This window comes from Salvelinus fontinalis, chromosome 2, assembly GCF_029448725.1.
Source record: "Salvelinus fontinalis isolate EN_2023a chromosome 2, ASM2944872v1, whole genome shotgun sequence".
Lineage (NCBI taxonomy): Eukaryota > Metazoa > Chordata > Actinopteri > Salmoniformes > Salmonidae > Salvelinus > Salvelinus fontinalis.
Window position 1 is genome coordinate 25,614,564 of NC_074666.1, and position 18,266 is coordinate 25,632,829.

General features: G+C 45.0%; 1 protein-coding gene across 1 annotated transcript in view; it reads right to left on the reverse strand.

The window, feature by feature from the left end:
* Nucleotides 1-1,298: 1,298 nt before the first annotated feature.
* Nucleotides 1,299-18,266, reverse strand: part of LOC129815288 (roundabout homolog 1-like) — a 270,600-nt gene continuing 253,632 nt past the window's right edge. The window contains exons 16-30 of the mRNA XM_055868963.1: nt 16,375-16,609; nt 14,537-14,658; nt 14,087-14,258; nt 13,109-13,306; nt 7,314-7,340; nt 6,233-6,275; nt 5,821-5,975; nt 5,234-5,587; nt 4,975-5,088; nt 4,505-4,883; nt 3,898-4,400; nt 3,633-3,782; nt 3,282-3,503; nt 2,885-3,075; nt 1,299-2,752 (exon numbers count right to left, since the gene is read on the reverse strand). Of these exons, the coding sequence (XP_055724938.1) occupies nt 2,738-2,752; nt 2,885-3,075; nt 3,282-3,503; nt 3,633-3,782; nt 3,898-4,400; nt 4,505-4,883; nt 4,975-5,088; nt 5,234-5,587; nt 5,821-5,975; nt 6,233-6,275; nt 7,314-7,340; nt 13,109-13,306; nt 14,087-14,258; nt 14,537-14,658; nt 16,375-16,609 (2,880 nt within the window). The 3' untranslated portion in view covers nt 1,299-2,737. The remainder of the gene's footprint in view (nt 2,753-2,884; nt 3,076-3,281; nt 3,504-3,632; nt 3,783-3,897; nt 4,401-4,504; nt 4,884-4,974; nt 5,089-5,233; nt 5,588-5,820; nt 5,976-6,232; nt 6,276-7,313; nt 7,341-13,108; nt 13,307-14,086; nt 14,259-14,536; nt 14,659-16,374; nt 16,610-18,266) is intronic.

An 18,266-nucleotide genomic window follows, 5' to 3' on the forward strand; every position in this document is an offset into this window, starting at 1 on the left:
AACAGCCCGTTTTCAGTTTTACCCTCCCCACTCAGACCACTCCCAGATAGTCCAAGCAAAATTCCTGCTGAGAAATTGCTCTTTGCTAAGAAGCTATTTTGTTTCTTTTTGACAATTTTCATTTAAAACAATCCCAGTAAGTTACTTAATTATTACCCCAAAATTATTTGATACTGAGATTTAAAAAATCCCGGCTCCATTGGACCTTTAAACTGAGTTACTTCAATATCTTGATAAGTATGCAATATAGAATTTAAGTGGGGCCCACCAGATGAGTCGGTAAAAAACTGGCATAAGGCCTCTCCACTTTACTGTTACTGTAACTTAAAGCAGTAAATCTGAGTCATCCATTCCCACAGACAAGAGAATTGCGCAGGGGAAATATAGATGATTACCTAATTAATGGAAAGAGCAATCAGGATAGAGTATGACTCAATCAGCAGGTCCTACTGCGGGACCACAGGGAATTACATAGAGGAGGCAGATAGAGTGGGCTAGAAGCAGAGGAGGCGACAGTGTGGTCTTTCTGGGTTAATTGTGTCGACCCTTTATGGCACTGAATTAGCACTGTGGTGACTGGGGCTGTTGATGTTAATGTAGGTGGCTAGCCTTTACAGACAGCCCTGTACAGCTGCCGGGACACTGGTTTCATTCCACTCTGATGGAGAGAGGAGAGAGAAGCTCCAGCTAATATCAGCAACCTGTCCCATCTCTCATGGAATGCAATTGTGTAGTTCAATCAGTGATAGGACTTCCAGCAGCTCAGCCTCTGTCTCCTGCTCTGCTCTCGCTGATTATGCAGAGATGTACTTACAGTTAAACAATATGAACACATTAGAATCTTTCTGGAGGAATCTGTGTGTGGGTGGCTGATGGACAGGTTCTTTCTCTCCATCACAATCTTGCGCTCTGAGGAGGACAAAGAGAAGAATTTTGGCTGCCGCTCGTAGCTGTAGTTTTGACTGCTATCCACCCCCCCCACTACACATACACACATACATGGCACACACACAGAGCCACACCTGTGCTCGGCTTCAGAGCATCTCTTTCCCTTTGACAGCACACAGCTGCTCTGTTAATTAACCACAAGGGTTCATGAGTGAGGTTAATTAAGCAGCGGGTCATCACATTCCCATAAAGAACAGGCTTTTGGGTGCCTCACCTCTTCCTCTTCCATTTTCCTTCTTCACTTCAACCTTGTGTTAGGATGTATTGACTGATGAAATGCTAGAGAAGTAAGGTATTAACCTAACAAGTGAACAAAGATTGAACCACAAAAAAATTCCAAGTGGACACTGTCATTTGAAGACATTTTAATAATAAATAATGTGGTAAAAATGACAATATTTTTTTTCATCCCCGTTTATAACATACTCAGTAATGACATAACATGGCTGACATCATGAACATAGTTGCAATTCTTTAAGACATGTCAAACTCCAAACAAATGTCAGGTGTCCTCAGCGAAAAATGTTTTACACATTTTGTAGATGTACCAAAAAATGTACCCAAAGCTTGGCCTAGATGTAGCCATAAAGAACCTAAACCCAACATGCTGTTCCATCGCCAAGCAGCATGGTTTTCAAGTCCCAGTCTTTTGTCACCTGTTGTCCTCTTTCTGTAATAGAGTCCTTCTTTAGGGTAAGTATTAATGTCACTTTCCTCTGCCCTCTGTCTTGCTGGGAAACAATGGTGGATGTGTCACTGTGTACTGGTTGCTCATGGAGAAAACGCTATCCATCATCAGGCATGGAGAAATCCATTTTCCAGGATGTATCCATCAACGTTCCCTACTGATGGGGAGACTCCTACTAATGGGGCTTCCTCACCCTTCTCTATTGGTACAATGTATCCGTCAGCTTGTCTACTGTCTCTCTCACTTCCTCATAAGTGCAATTTTAGACATGAGAGTATAGTCCGATTAACACAGTAGTTTGTGTCATAATAAATCTCCAAATGAACACAGTGGTTTGAATTAAACCTAAACTAGACAGGGGAGTTGAGTTTCCATCCCAACCCCTAACAGAAACAGAATATTAAGACACATAACACTGGTCCAATCGTGTATATAGACAACGATTAACAAGATCATTTGTATCATTGTTCCTCTTGTATGACGGAAGGTCATAGATAACAATAGTTTAAAATAAAGTTAAGTGATTGTGCTTTTGAAACCAAAGTAGAACAAATAATGCACATTGACAAGACCAACATCAATAACAAAACAATAACAGTGCATTACAAAAATACATTAAAAACAAATGTAAAATTCCCATTGTAGCAATTTTTGTGGCAGTAAAATTAACAAACAATTTACAAGATGGATAGTGATGTCCAAATATTAATTACAGGGGCAACAGACATGTACCACATCAGGTGGTCCAAGACAAGGTATCTGTATACACTGACAACAGCCATCTAATGTGCATGTACTTTCATTGAGGCTGTGACTACTTTCATCGAGGCGAATGGAAGCCAGTTCTCTACCAACAAGTCAAGTAAACAATGATCTAATGGTGCTTCATACCAGTGAGTTAACACACTCAAATGCGATTGCACCTTTTTTCTCACTTTCTTTTTTCCTGGAAGATGGACATCGAATGAGAAATTGTAATAAGAAAAACAAATATTCAATATTGTTCTGTTTTTTTTGTTCTGTATGATATGAAAAGTAATTTACATAATAGTCACTGAATTGTGATGTCAGATCCCCTTTCCTTTTCTTCTCCCATGATCCTCAGCTCTCCAGAAGCTGTAGACTCAAGACACAAGTTTATAATATAACCTCTTGAATAATTGCCATAAAAAGAAGATCATAGACATACTAGATTTTCAACTCTTGGAAACTAGTAAATGGACACTTTTATGAGTATCTTGTTCTCACCTCTAGCTCCTCTTCCTGGGTCTGGAAGCCTGTGATGCTGGGCAGTGTGTCTGTGGGGTTCCTGCGGGCCCCATCTCTCCTCCGTCCTCCTGAGCCCCGGGAGGACATGGAGCTGGAGGAGCTCTGAGCCTGGCTCTGGCCCTGCACCGAGGGGAAGGAGGGCCTGCTGTACGGGGGGATGTCCTCAGAACCTGAGACAGAGAGAGATGGTGGTTGGTTAAACACATTCTACTTAGTTTGTGCTGGATAAACTCCATTGTGATGAATCATCTAGTTTTCAAGGGGATTTATTTTGACATGTAGGAACCACATACAAGCATAATGTTATAAAGCTTATATTTGTACTTTGTTCCAACACACAAACCACATTGGAAGTAAACTACATTGCAGTAAGTACCTGGTGGCTGATGGGCTTTGCTACTCCCCTTGCCTCCCTGTGGAGTCATGTTCTTGTCCTGGCCCTCCTGTCTCTCTACAGAGCCCTCTCTGGTCCTCTGGCCTCCTGCACTCCCTCTCCGGCCCCGACCCTCCCCAGAGCCAATCCTCGGGAGCGTGGCACCTCTCACCTCATAGCCACACCGCGACATGTGACTAGGGGACTTCAAGGGCATGCATGAGTCTGAGGAGAGAAGAACACAGACATGGAAATTGAAACTTTATTCACCAAGGCATATGTACTGTATAGCTAGAGAAGTCAATGTGAGAGCTGTTCCATGCAGTGACCCATGTCTCAGACCCAGTCCCTTACCGTCTGTGAAGTCGTTCCTCTTCTGGTGACCTTGGTGGCCAACCTGGGCCTGGTGCTGCTTGTGCCTCTTGGGCGGTCTCTTCTGCATCACTGCAGAGCTCATGTTGCTGTCTGTGGACAGTGGGCTGCTGGGACGCTGGTGCCTTCGCCCTGAGGTAACAGACACACAGTCAGTCCATGAAAGTTTATCTAAGAAGGTATATCTATGAATTTTATTTCTGATATTTTCCCCTGACCCAGTTTCCTGCCCCTCTCTCCTCCTCACCTGCTGGTCCTGTGTCCTCTGGGAACCTGGCCATGCGTAGGCCTGCTGTGTAGTCTCCAGTGTTGGCCACAGCCTGGGCGAAGTCTGCGTCTGTGAAGAAGGATCCGTCTGAGGAGCTGACTGCGCTGGAGCGTCCTGACGAGCCGTTGTCCTCCTCGGAGGCCGAGCCCCAGCCGTTAATCATGGAGCCCGTCACGGAGCTCTCCAGGTCCCCCGTGCTGGAGGCCGGCGTCTGCTCCAGCCCCCGGAGGTGTAGCCTGCGTGGGGAACGGGGGTGCTGGTGGTGGCGCAGTTGCTGGTGGGGCTGGTGGTTATTTTGGTGCTGGTGGTAGTGACTCTGTGCCATGTCTGCATCCGTCTCATCCCCTGCCTCTTCTTCATCCTCCTCCTCCTCCTCTTCCTCCTGGCCGTCAGTATCCAGTGCCAGGGGGCTGGAGATGTAGCCGTAGGTATGTGGGGGGGAGAGGGGGAGCGGGGAAGGAGGGGGGCTGGCCACGTGTTGTCTAAGAAGGGAAAAAGGGAAAGGATCAAAGCATTGATTAATACAAATGGCTGACGGTTGTAGCAGGGATGAGTGAGATGCAGTGTGAGTTGGGCTCATAGTTACCTGTGGTGGTCTGTTCCATTGTGTAGGCTGTTGTGCTGGTCTCCCTGGGGGGAGGGGGTGAGAGTTGCCATAGACTGGTGACTGCAGGACAGACCCTCAGGGGATGAAGCTGCCCCTCTGACAGGGGGGGTGGGACACCTATCCATCCCCTCCTCCGCCTCCTCTTCCTCCATCTCATCCGGATGCAGGTACATCCGCGAGGGAAGCATTGGGCATAGGGCATCTGGGTTAAAGCTTTTTTCCATGGGCAGGGTATATTCGTCACAGCTTTGGCTTGGTGGGGGCTTGGCAGAGGAAGGGTGTAGAGGTTCACCCCGGTTCACTGTGTTCGTTTTGGGCAGTTTGGGGGTGCGAATTCCCTTCTTATGACTTTGGCTCCCTGCAGAGGTAATCGAACAAACTCTTAGAACATACTGCAGAACAAATACTTATTTGTCCTATTGCTATGATCCGGGCAATCAGTGTCTCACCAGAGGTGCTGTTGCTGCCCCTGTCAGAGCTGTGATGGGAGCCTCCTGTGTGGTGTTCGTGGGCCTGGTTGTACGGGACGGTGCCTTGCAGAGGCCCATCTCCTCTATAGTGGTCTGAAGACACAGCAGATACAGAGAGAAAGAGACAGAGTTAAACAGATATGTAGACTACACATAGTAAAACAAATAAACACAAACAGAAGTAACTTCCCAAATACCCTCCCTCCCACCACTGCTACGCTATGTCCAATCCTCTCACCTTTATTGAGCCTGTTGCTCTGCTCCATGATGTTGTACTGCATATGTGCTTTCTGCAGCTGGGAGGGGGGCTGGTTCCAACAGCGTATATCAGGGGCCCCAGCCGCAGCCCCTGCAGCTCCAGCCTTGTTTAGGATGCTAGACTGGATGAGCTGGGTGGTGGCGTAGGGGGTGGGCTCGTAGGGGGTGGGCGGCCCTGCCCCTGGGCCCATGTAGCACAGGCTGGGGTTGTTGAAGGTCTTGAGCTCGTTGAGTTTGTTGGAGAGGTCCACGTCGCTGTACACGGCCTGTTCAGGCCCCTGTAGACCCCCCTGCTGGTTCTCCAACTGGCTGCCATAGTTGGCGATGCAGTCAGCTGAGGAAAGGAGACCACATGGGGTTAGGGTTAGAGACACTTTACCTATTCATTAACCCTTCACACAGGAAGTCACATAACACCATTAATTATCATGTTGAAGCCATGTTTAATTTCCATGATAACCCTCATTGCTTATTTGATTTGCATTATATCTCTATACTATAAGTTCCATTGCTGGGACCTAACCACTATCACCCCCAGAGGAGGTCTGTAGCTTTACCGGTACTGACCTGGGCGGCTGTAGGTGGTCATGTTGCTGTCGCTGGTGCCGTTTCCAGTGTTGCAGCAGTTGATGCTGCAGTCTTTGTGGTTGGCACAGGCGTTGGGCCAGGAGTCTGGCAGCCACGGCTGGTTCACACTCTCGCCCATGTTCAGCAGCCCGGGTCTGAACCAGAGGCATGAAACCAGAACCATTATCACACAGAACAAACAGGGTTTCAGTCAGGGAGGGGCATGGGAGTTTCTGTCCTCACTCATTTTTCAGACAGTGGGAGACCTCCCTCTGGTGGTTCAAGTAGGGAATACACTGCTGTTGCTTTTACCACTTCCCTCCTGCATTTCTGAACACCATCATAAGTGCCCTATATAGACAGTGGGGAAATCATATCCAGTCAAGTGTACACATAAAACCACACCCCTTACCTCCCAGCACTGCAGACAGACTCTCCTCCTCTCTGATAGTTCACTGATTTAAAGAAAGAGACCAAATGTGAGAAACACAAGAAAGCAACCTGCACGACAAATGAAAGAGAGAATCCAGATTGGTGTGACCTGTCTGTCACTCTGTACTCATACAGCTGTCCTTAGGTCAGTCTGACTCATCGCATCTGATAGACACATCCTGTCATGAGTCATACTTTGCACGGACGCGCACACACACACACACACACACACACACACACACACACACACACACACACACACACACACACACACACACACACACACACACACACACACACACACACACACACACACACACACACACACACACACACATCAACACACACCTGGGGCACTTGGCATTGAAAGGTGTACATGTAGAAAAACAAAATCAGTATCAGTGTTAAACATGATATATTGACCCTGAGGCACACCTCACAATGAATGATAACCCTTTATTTCAGACATATCCTGTTCAATGGAGGGTGAGTCATTTCAACCACATGATTAGATACACTTTACTACTTCTACGGTCACTGTGTAAAGGACAAGTGGGGACATGGGACTGTGGTTATGCTTTGTATGGCACTAACTGCCTCTCTACTTGTCACAAAGCACAGTGACTCAGCAGTACTCTAAACTGTCTTCACCACAACCACAGGACAGGCCAACTGGTGGCCATGTTGTGTGTCGTTGTCTATGCCTGGTCTAAGAGGGTGGGATAGGGATGGCCTAATGACCTCTTTAGGAGCTGTCTGCCCCCTGATTCACCTTATGTCAGAACACCCCTTTGTGTAGCCCTGAACGGACCTCCCTCCGTGAGATTTTGAATTGTATATCATTGGTTTGTGGATGTGAGGCCACCAAAGATAAACACTAGCTCCATTAGCTGTTTGTGTATTGGAACAGATTGTTTGTGAGTGCTGGGAGGAACTGAGGACATAGAGAGAGAACTGTGTTTGTGTACAGGCATCTCTGAATCATAGGGGCTTCAAGGTCAGTACCGTACCGGTAAATAACACATACATGTTTACAGCTGAACACATTCCTTCATACATACCTGTAGGAGTGAAGGTGAAAGATGGAACTGCAGGAACAAACCCAACCCGACCAGAGGAGGAGGGAATAAAAAGAAAAGGAGGTGGGAGAGAAAGAGAGAAGATGGTTCATTTATTGATTGCAAAATAGACATTTCATAAGCCTGTGAAAAAAGCCCCACAAAAACCGGCAGACATATTGACGCATGCACGCACACTCAAACACACACACACACAGTCAGATGAGGCTCCCTGTCCTTCATCAATCAGGAACATGTGGCCTTATGGGTAATGGAGGTCACCTGTGGTCAGACGGAAGGAGATAACAGAGATAGCAGAACACGTGTCATATTACCTGGGTGACAGGCTTGTCCCTACTCTAACTGTGCCTCACCGGGGAGAGGCGGCGGGCAGCGCCCTGGAAATGAACCCTAAATGTCAGCGTTTGAATGTCAGCGTATTCTGGGATGTGCCGGCTCATCGTCACTACCCTTTGAGGTCTTCGAGTCAGGGGAGAAGATTAGACCAAACCCGTTTTATTTCACATATGAGATGTTGTTATCATGCTCCTTACTTTGAGGATAAAAGCAGCTGACACTAGGCAAGTCACATTATGGGCTACTGGAGAAAAACACACCTTAATGTAAAAGCATTGGTTTCATGCATGTTAACATTAGAAGCCTCCTCCCTAGGTTTGTTTTATTCACTGCTTTAGCACACTCCGAAAACCCGGATGTCCTAGCCATGTCTGAATCCTGGCTTAGGAAGGCCACCAAAAATCCTGATATTTCCATCCCTAACAAGAACATTTTCCGACAAGATAGAACTGCCAAAGGAGTCGAAGTTGCAATCTACTGCAGAGATAGCCTGCGGAGTTCTGTAATACCTATCCAGGTCTGTGCCCAAACAATTCGAGCTTCTACTTTTAAAAATCCACCTTTCAGAAACAAGTCTCTCCCCGTTGCCGCTTGTTATAGACCCCCCCTCAGCCCCCAGCTGTGCCCTGGACACCATATGTGAATTGATCGCCCCCCATCTATCTTCAGAGCTAAACTGGGACATGCTTAACACCCCGGCCATCCTACAATCTAATCTAGATGCCCTCAATCTCACACACATTATTAAGGAACCTACCAGGTACAACCAAAATCAGTAACCATGGGCAACATCTTAGATATCATCCTGACCAACTTACCCTCTAAATACACATCTGCTGTCTTCAACCAGGATCTCAGCGATCACTGCATCATTGCCTGCATCCGTAATGGGTCCGCGGTCAAACGACCACCCCTCATCACTGTCAAACGCTCCTTAACCTGTTGAGGCTGGGGGCGCTGTTGTCACTATTTATGGTAATCGTGTAATTTTTGAAACGGCTTCCTACAAAATTCTTGATCGTACAATATGCATATTATTATTATTATTGGATAGAAAACAGTCTATAGTTTCTATAGGAGTTGAAATTTTGTCTCTAAGTGGAACAGAACCCATTCTACAGCAATTTCCCTGACATGGAGTCAGATTTCAGAAATTTTGTCCACTGTTCTGGAGTCAGTTTTAAAGCCAATGTTATTCCTATGAGTATACGGACACTGCTTACGTCTTCCCCTGGATGCCTTTACGTGATGACGATTTGAATGGGGTCGATTGCGCGTTCACAGGCACTACAAATTAAAAAACCCTGTAGCTAGTCACTCTTTTGGAGCTGCGTCATGCGCCTGGAGGACACCGACCCGCACCTGTTCCAAGCATTAGTGTTGGTAGTAATCTTTCTCCGGTCATGTTAAGACTCGTTATAGGAGTTAAAAACATCATAAGGTAGTTAATTTAAAGCGTTTTATAGCAATTTATATCCGTTTAGTGCGATTTTGGGACATTTATTTCTGAAACGCTGTGAATCGCTGGGCACGCTTCCAGTTCATCCCGAACGCAGTTGGCATTTCCACATGGCAAGAGGACAGCTTTCCACCAAAAGACGATTAGACCCAAGAAAGGATCCTTTGCCCAAGATACTGATGGAAGAACAGCTCAAAGTAGGACATTTTTATTATGATAAATCGTGTTTCTGTCGAAAAATGTTAGTGGCTTAGGACGCCATGTTTTTTGACGTAGCTTCGCTTGGCGCAAACTGTATTGAAAAGTAAGGATAATTTAAAAAATGTAATTCCGCGATTGTATTAAGAATTAAATTGTCTATCAATCGCTGTCCACCCTATATTTTTTAGTCACGTTTATGAGTATTTATGTATACGAGTAGATCACTGTCTAATATGGCGCACGGACATTTTCTCACCAGCTGGGCTACTTTCCCCATTGTCTAACCATGATTTTGGTGGCTAAATATGCACATTTTCGAACAAACTGTATATGCATGTTGTAATGTGATGTTACAGGGGTGTCATCTGAAGAATTCTGAGAAGGTTAGTGAAAAAAATAATATATTTTGGCGATGTTTACATTATCGCTCACTTTGGCTAGAATTAATGCTGGGGTAATGTTTGCACATGTGCTATGCTAATATAACGATTTATTGTGTTTTCGCTGTAAGACACTTAGAAAATCTGAAATATTGTCTGTATTCACAGGATCTGTGTCTTTCGATTAGTGTATGCTGTGTATTTTTACGAAATGTTTGATGATTAGTAAGTAGGTAAACACGTTGCTCTATGTAGTTATTCTAGTCCATTTGTGACGGTGGGTGCAATTGTAACCTATGCCATCTACCTGAAATATGCACATTTTTCTAACAAAACCTATCCCATACCATAAATATGTTATCAGACTGTCATCTGATGAGTTTTTTTCTTGGTTAGGGGCTATAAATATCTTAGTTTAGCCGAATTGGTGATAGCTACTGGTGTTGGTGGACAAATAAAAGATGGTGGATTATGCTAATGTGTTTTTAGGTAATAGATTTACATCTTTACATATTGTGTCTTCCCTGTAAAACATTTTAAAAATCGGACATGTTGGCTGGATTCACAAGATCTGTGTCTTTCATTAGCTGTATTGGACTTTAATGTGTGAAAGTTAAATATTTTTAAAAAATATTTTTTTTGAATTTCGCGGCTCTGCCTTTTCAGTGGGGGTGGGGGGGGAGTGCCGCTAGCGGCACCCTCATCCTAGACAGGTTAAAACACTTCAGCGAGCAGGCCTTTCTAATCGACCTGGCCCGGGTATTCTGTAAGGATATTGACCCCATCCTGTCAGTAGAGGATGCCTGGTTGCTCTTCAAAGGTGCTTTCCTCTCCATCTTAAAGCATAAGCATGCCCAATTAAAAAAATGTAGAACTAAGAACAGATATAGCCCTTGGTTCACCTCAGACTTGACTGCCCTTGATCAGCACAAAAACATCCTGTTGCATTCTGCATGAGCATCGAATAGCCCCCGCGATATGCAACATTTCAGGGAAGTCAGGAACCAATATACTCAGTCAGTTAGGAAAGCTAAGGCTATCTTTTTCAAACAGAAATTTGCATCCTGTAGCACTAATTCCCCCAAAATGAGGGACACTGTAAAGTCCATGGAGAATAATAGCACGTCCTCCCATTTGCCCACTGCACTGAGGCTAGGTAACATTGTCACCACCGATAAATCCACGATAATCAAGAATTTTAAAAAGCATTTCTCTACGGCTGGCCATGCTTTCCACCTAGCTACCCCTACCCCGGCCAACATCTCAGCACCCCCTGCAGCAACTTGCCACCCCTCCCCCCGCTTCTCCTTCACCTAAATCCAGACAGCTGATGTTCTGAAAGAAATGCGAAATCTGGATCCCTACAATTCATCCGGGCTAGACAATCTGGACACTCTTTCTAAAATGATCCGCCAATATTGTTGCAACCCCTATTACTAGCCTGTTTAACCTCTCTTTCGTATCGTCTGAGATCCCCAAAGATTGGAAAGCTGCCGCGGTCATCCCCCTCTTCAAAGGGGGAGACACTCTAGACCCAAACTGTTATAGACCTATATCCATCCTTCCCTGCCTTTCCAAAATCTTAGAAAGCCAAGTTAACAAACAGATCACCGACCATTTCGAATCCCACCGTACCTTCTCCGCTATGCAATCTGGTTTCCGAGCTGGTCATAGGTGCACCTCAGCCACGCTCAAGGTCCTAAACAATATCATAACCGCCATCGATAAAAGACAGTACTGTGCAGCTGTCTTCAACGACCTGGCCAGGGCTTTGACTCTATCCATCACCGCATTCTTATCGGCAGACTCAATAATCTTGGTTTCTCAAATAACTGCCTCGCTTGGTTCACCAACTACTTCTCAGATAGAGTTCAGTGTGTCAAATCGGAGGGCCTGTTGTCCGGATCTCTGGCGGTATCTATGGGTGTGCCACAGGGTTCAATTCTCAGGCCGACTCTTTTCTCTGTATATATCAATGATGTCGTTCTTGCTGCTGGTGATTCTTTGATCCACCTCTACGCAGACAACCCCATTCTGTAAACATCTGGCCCTTCTTTGGACACTGCTAACAAGCCTTCAAATGAGATCAACACCATACAACACTCCTTCCGTGGCCTCCAACTGCTTTTAAATGCTAGTAAAACTAATTCCATGCTCTTCAACTGATTGCTGCCCGCACCCTCCCGCCCGAATGGCATCACTACTCTGGACGGTTCTGACCTAGAATATGTGGACAACTACAAATACGTAGGTGTCTGGTTAGACTGTAAACTCTCCTTCCAGACTCACATTAAGCATCTCCAATCCAAAATTAAATCTAGAATCAGCTTCCTATTTCCCAACAAAGCCTCCTCACTCATGCCGCCAGACATACCCCCGTAAAACTGACTATCCTACCAATCCTTGACTTCGGCAATGTCATTTACAAAATGGCCCCCAACACTCTACTCAGCAAACTAGATGTAGTCTATCACAGTCCCATCCGTTTTATCACCAAAGCCCCATATATCACCCACCACTGCGACCTGTATGCTCTTGTTGGCTGGTCCTCACTACATATCCGTCGCCAAACCCACTGCCAAACCCACTGTACCTGTACACAGCCAATCTGTAAATAGCACACCCAACTACCTCATCCCCATATTATTACTTACCTTCTTGCTCTTTTGCACCCCATTATCTCTACTTGCACAACATCATCTGCACATATATCACTCCAGTATTAATGCTAAATTGTAATTATTTTTGCCTCTAGGGCCTATTTATTGCCTTACCTCCCTACTCTTTAACATTTGCACACACTACATCGATGTTTCTATTTTTCTTTTATTTGGTGTTACTGACTGTACGTTTGTTTATGTGTAACTCTGTGTTGGTGTTTTTGTCGTACTGCTTTGCTTTATCTTGGCCAGGTCGCAGTTGTAAATGAGAACTTGTTCTCAACTGGCCTACCTGGGTAAATAAAGGTGAAATAAAAATACATTAAAAGAATGTGATTGAAGTGAATAAATGCAATTACCCTGGTGACACAGAGGACAGTGTCCCGTCTCAAACTTGTGTGTCAGAGGACTTAGGTTGCTAGTGTTCAGCTGAATGATCATAACACTAACCTAATGTTCTCCCTCTATCCACCTCCCCACATCTAATTACTATCACCTTCCCAGTCTCTTCTCATCTCCCTCCAATCTCTACACAACAAAATATTAGCTGGGTGTGATCAACATTTGATACTCTACTTACTAATTAAATAATCATATTTTCCCAAACTCCTAAGCCTAACCCTAAACTTACAAAATGTCCCCAGTGGGTCAAAGTTTTGTTCGTTTACTTTTCTTGATCCCCACAATTATAGTTAAACATGTCCACTGATAAATACACCCAAGCCCACATCCACTATGGACCTTTGCGTATGCCGGCGTAGCTGCTGCTGAGGCCACTCCTCTTCTTGTGGTGGCGGTAGAGCCAAACACTGAACACCATGAGGACCACCCAGCAGGTAGCACCAATGCCCGCGATGAACGCCGGCTGTTTGACCACGTCTGAGATCTGAGACAATGTGTCCTGGTCCTCACGACTGTCCATCATCTGACCTGTAGAGTCTGGGGGAGGAAGAGGAGGAGAGGAGATTGACACGAAGGACATGTATATAGTAAACTCCATCATAGAAAATTGACGGGGAAGAATTGAGGTGGACCCTGAAGGACAAACATCAATCCTTCAAAACATTAAAGTTCAACTGATGGGCAGGAGTCTGAGATGGAAAACAACATCACAGAGAGGAGACAGGAGAGTCAGCTGAAAGGAGATATCTTTAAATACATCTGGTCACACAATCTGTCATGGAGAATGTTCTCATTCTCTGCTCATCACAGTGCTAGGCCAAGAGGTGAACTGGAGTGAATGGGCTTCATCATGTAACTCTAAAAGCTTTATATTGGTAATGTGAAAAGGCTGGAATGTACTAATATGATGGAGAGGTGGAAAATCGAGTTGAAAATGTCTGTGGTGTGTGTGCTTTTTGTCACATATAGTGAACCTGAGACTAGGGCAGGAGGCTGAATGCAAATTATTTAACTAAAGGCATTGTGAAATGACTCAGAGACATATTCATGTTGGGACTTTAGATAGACACCTGTACTTTACATTTGTCATGGTGAGAACTGACACAGTGTGCAAATCACACAGACCATCTATCACATGGCTATAACTGAAAAGACCGTAGACAGGTAGCGATTGAAATGGTGTTGACCTGAAGCTTGTGAGTCGACAGGCATAGATAATGGATTAACACTGTTAATTGACCTCTTCTTTTCTTGGTTCTGAGATAAGGTAACATTCTTAATGTATTTTTACATGCTCTAAACTTAGGGGAGACTCACCAAGTTGAAAGAAGGTGACATCGCTCTTGACCCCTGGGCCAGCACCGTTGCTAGCGGCGACCTCCACACTGTAGCGTATCCCTGGCACCAGGCTGGGGATTAGCACGGAGAAGGTGGAGCCATCTACTGTCCGGTTGACGTGGTAACGGCTCTCATTGCCCAGGCACCAGATCTGTAGAGGATAGGGTGAAAGAAGGAGTGTGATGGTGAGAGTCAGTGGATTTTTTTTCAGTAAATGCAAAAACTGTATTTGATGTGACATATCAACATTAGCCCATGACAGTGTCTCACATCAATGTGCTTAGTCCACCTCTGCTGAAGCAACTAAAAACACACGAACCCAAGGAAGTGAGAGGGAGGAAGTGGGAGGCTTGAGATTCTGCTCCATACCTCTCTCTGTTTGTTCCCCTCTTTCCTTCAGCAGAAAATCAAACTCTCTCTCCATCTTACCTTGTACTCCTGTACCATTCCGTTCTGTTCCTCCTCAGGAGGCGGTTGCCAAGCGACCAGGATGGCGGTCCCATTGGCATCACTCTTCGTCACGGTAACACCTCGGGGGGCTCCACTGGGAGCTGAGACGGGAACACACCATCAGACAGATGCACAGACATCATGATGACATCAAAGACCCCCACTCTCATTTGATCCTGTACATGTCAGAGCTCCGCTCAGCGTCTGCCATGTCTCTTACTGAACATTAAAGAACATTTAGTGACAATTCAGATCAGATGCAACTGCTTCACCTGCAGTAGTCAGATTATTCTCAATACAATAGGCGATGCAAAAGCTCTAAACAAGACTAATGTTACTGAACAGAATGATCATAAAGCGCTAATGAACAGCATGTGGAATAAATACAGATTGATATTCTAGAAGTTTTAAATTGTAAGGGTATGGAACTAGAGTGAATAGCCACAGGGCACAGATGTCAGTTCAGCGTATAGTTTGGATTTACATTTGGTTGAGTTGTCAACTAACGTGCATTCAATGTGAAATCAACAAAACATTTTACCATGTCATTGGATTTAGGTTCAAAGTTGGGTAAAAAAATATGAAATGCCCTTACGTTGATGACTGTTTACAAATATAATCTGTTTTCCAGGTTGATTCAACGTCCTCACATTTATTTTATTTGTTGAAATGATGTGGAAACAATGTTTATTCAACCAGTTTTTGCCCAGTGGGACAGTGGGGACTTTGTATGGATGTTGTGATAATTGTTAGTATTTGTAAGATGAGAAGAAGAAAAAAATGTGTATACACAATGTTATCTCTGACAAACTGGGGCACTGAACGTTCCACATATCTATCTATCTAGCCCAGCCCACTACATCTTCTTGCAATTATCTGCCTAAGGGTATGAAGTTTACAATTGGCTCATTCATCCCCCTCCTCTCCCCTGTAACTATTCCCCAGGTCGTTGCTGCAAATGAGAACGTGTTCTCAGTCAACTTACCTGGTAAAATAACGGTAAAATAAAAATAAATAAAAATGAAACCCACATGAAGCCACAGGTCGATGTAGCAAGTTTGTCACCAGTATAATACAGGAATTGACTGAGCTGATGTTGTGATGAATGGTACGTTGCTCGAGCTCTAGTAATGCCTGGAGGCTTTGTGTGCTGTGCCACGGTGTTGGTGGTGGTGGTGGTGCTAGTCACCTGATGAGAGCAATTCAAGTGTATCAGTAGCGCGTTGGCCTCAGGAGCTTAGTCATCGCCTAGTTAAAGATAATGAAAGCAGGCATGTCTGTTGTCTCGGGCTGGCTGGGGCTCTACGCATGAACTCAGAAAACAATTAGCAGCGCAATTTGTCTGCACAGCTGCTGCTACACACTCATCTATACAGAATACAGACACACATCAGCTTTAAACAATGTGAAACTCCCAAATCTCACCAATGTTGATTACTATGCAACAACCATACAGTAACACCCACACATCTCCGGAACAATTAGCACAATTTATTTGGATAGTACAGATTTTCCATCGGTAAAAGCTCTGTAGATAGTATCACCAACTATCTGTTGATAAGCAACTGCTTGCTAAGGTTACTATTAGGTTTAGAATAAGGGTTAGGGTAATGGTTAAGGTTAGGGTTAGGGTAAGGGTTAAGTTTAGGGTTAGGATAAGGGCAGTAGAGGCTTCTGAGGGGAGGACGGCTCAAAATAATGGGCGGAACAGAGTAAATGGAATGGCATCAAACACATGGAAACCATGGAAACCAAACTACCCTCTCTAACAGACGCCCTTGACCCATGATCGATGACCCCTGGCCTCAGCCTCTCACCTTCCTCAGGCGTTCTGGCCACCTTCACCTCGCTGTCCGCTCCCTGGAACTCATCAAAGAAGGGACGCACTTTGAACTCATAGGTAACTCCCTTCTTCAGCTGAGGCACCACAGCACCGTCCTCCCCAGGGTTCCGCACCTCGAACACGCCCCACTGCCCCCCCGGCTGGCCCAGCTCCGCAGACGCCCTGTACATCACCTTGTAACCCTGGATGTATGGAGACTGCTGCTCTACCTAGTGGCAGAAAGGGGAACAGGTTTTAGGGTTTCTTAGAAGGCATCTAAAACACAACATCATTTTATAAGCAAGGTTATGACCATGTGTTCTCACTTTGAACTTTGGAACACATTCTAACGCTAGAAAAAGGAACCCTACTGTAAAATAGTCTATTAAATTGCTATAACATTTTGGTTGCCATGGCCGCTGATATTTAATATTATAGTTCCAACCAAAACTATTTCATAGTAAGCCCTGGGATCTATGACACAAGTGTCAAAGAGCCATTACAACAGCAGGAAATGGTACAACGATCTCAGATGTTGGGCCAGTGTGTCACATGATGAAATAAAAAAACAATACACATTATAAAACCATAACTCTTCTGCTGCGTGTGTTGGGCTGTTAACCATATTATGAACATCCTCCAGGAGAAGTCTTTAGTTCTGTGCTATGTTGCCCCCCAAGCCCACGGGGAGTTCTTAGGTTACACCCCCTCTCATCTTCCAGAGCTCAGAGAAACCACAGCATGAGGTTATCACCAGCCACCAGTTTCCTGAGAGCCTGGGACTGGTTAGGACACTGCCAGGAGGGCACTGCTAACCAGCACACAAAGAAACATGGGCCTCAGAGTTAGGTGTCGTAGATATGGCTGAGGAAGCTAGGACTTCATAAGCACTTTATGAATGACTGGCCCCAATACTTTTTACTTGGCAATGGCCCATAACAAAGTGTTCTCACCTATTTTAAAGGGGATCATGTTAATTTGTACTGTCCAGTGGCCCTATTAATAATTTTTGGTCCAAGTATGCGGAAAGCTCAAAAACTCTCCAGGCAGCCAAGTTCCACAGACATTGGCCATGGGGAGCCTTCTCCCTGTCAGTCTGGCTTTGGGCCTGCTCAGCTAAACTATTTACATTCTGTCTCTGTTTAGTACTGTACCCCTGACATGTGCTCATTCATCACTGAGCCCCTTGGCCCTTCCTGGGGGAGAGAGGGAGAAAGGCCTCACAACATATACAAGTCCTCTTTCATAAACCAGGATCAAAACTCACTCTGTCAGCACAGGTGGTCTTGATTAGGCCATTGGTACACATCCTACCCACAGCTCCGCACAACTGGCTATACAGCACAGTCTATGCTCTATGTGTTCTGAAGTACATTATTTCTCAATCAATCAAATTATATTTGTATAGCCTATTGTGAATATCAGGCGGTCTTGATTAGGCCATCGGTCCACATCCTACCAGAGGTTGAAACAGGTTCAGGGAACAGATCCGAAAACTGTAAAATAACAATCATAACCGGGAACGAAAGTGATCTATACTGTTCTGGAACAGAACCGTTATTTTAAAATCATGGGAACTGGTTAATAACGTTATTTTACGTTTAGGGAATCTTTTTCTAGTCTCACAAAAAACACAACAAGGTGCCAATGCAAAAGCCTCACTCAGTCACTCAGAAACGTTTTCCAGTGTCTGCCTGCTAGCTGAAAATCTTTACGTGTGTGTACGTGTATAGGCTACATGCCCCTCCCCCTCCGAAGCACAGGCTACTGTAGCCTGTTGATGTTACCTTCTTGACGCTAGGGGTCAGATTATTATATATTTTTTTAAATAACGTTCCCAAGGTAAACGGACTATTTCTCAGGTCCAGATCGTAGAATATGCATATA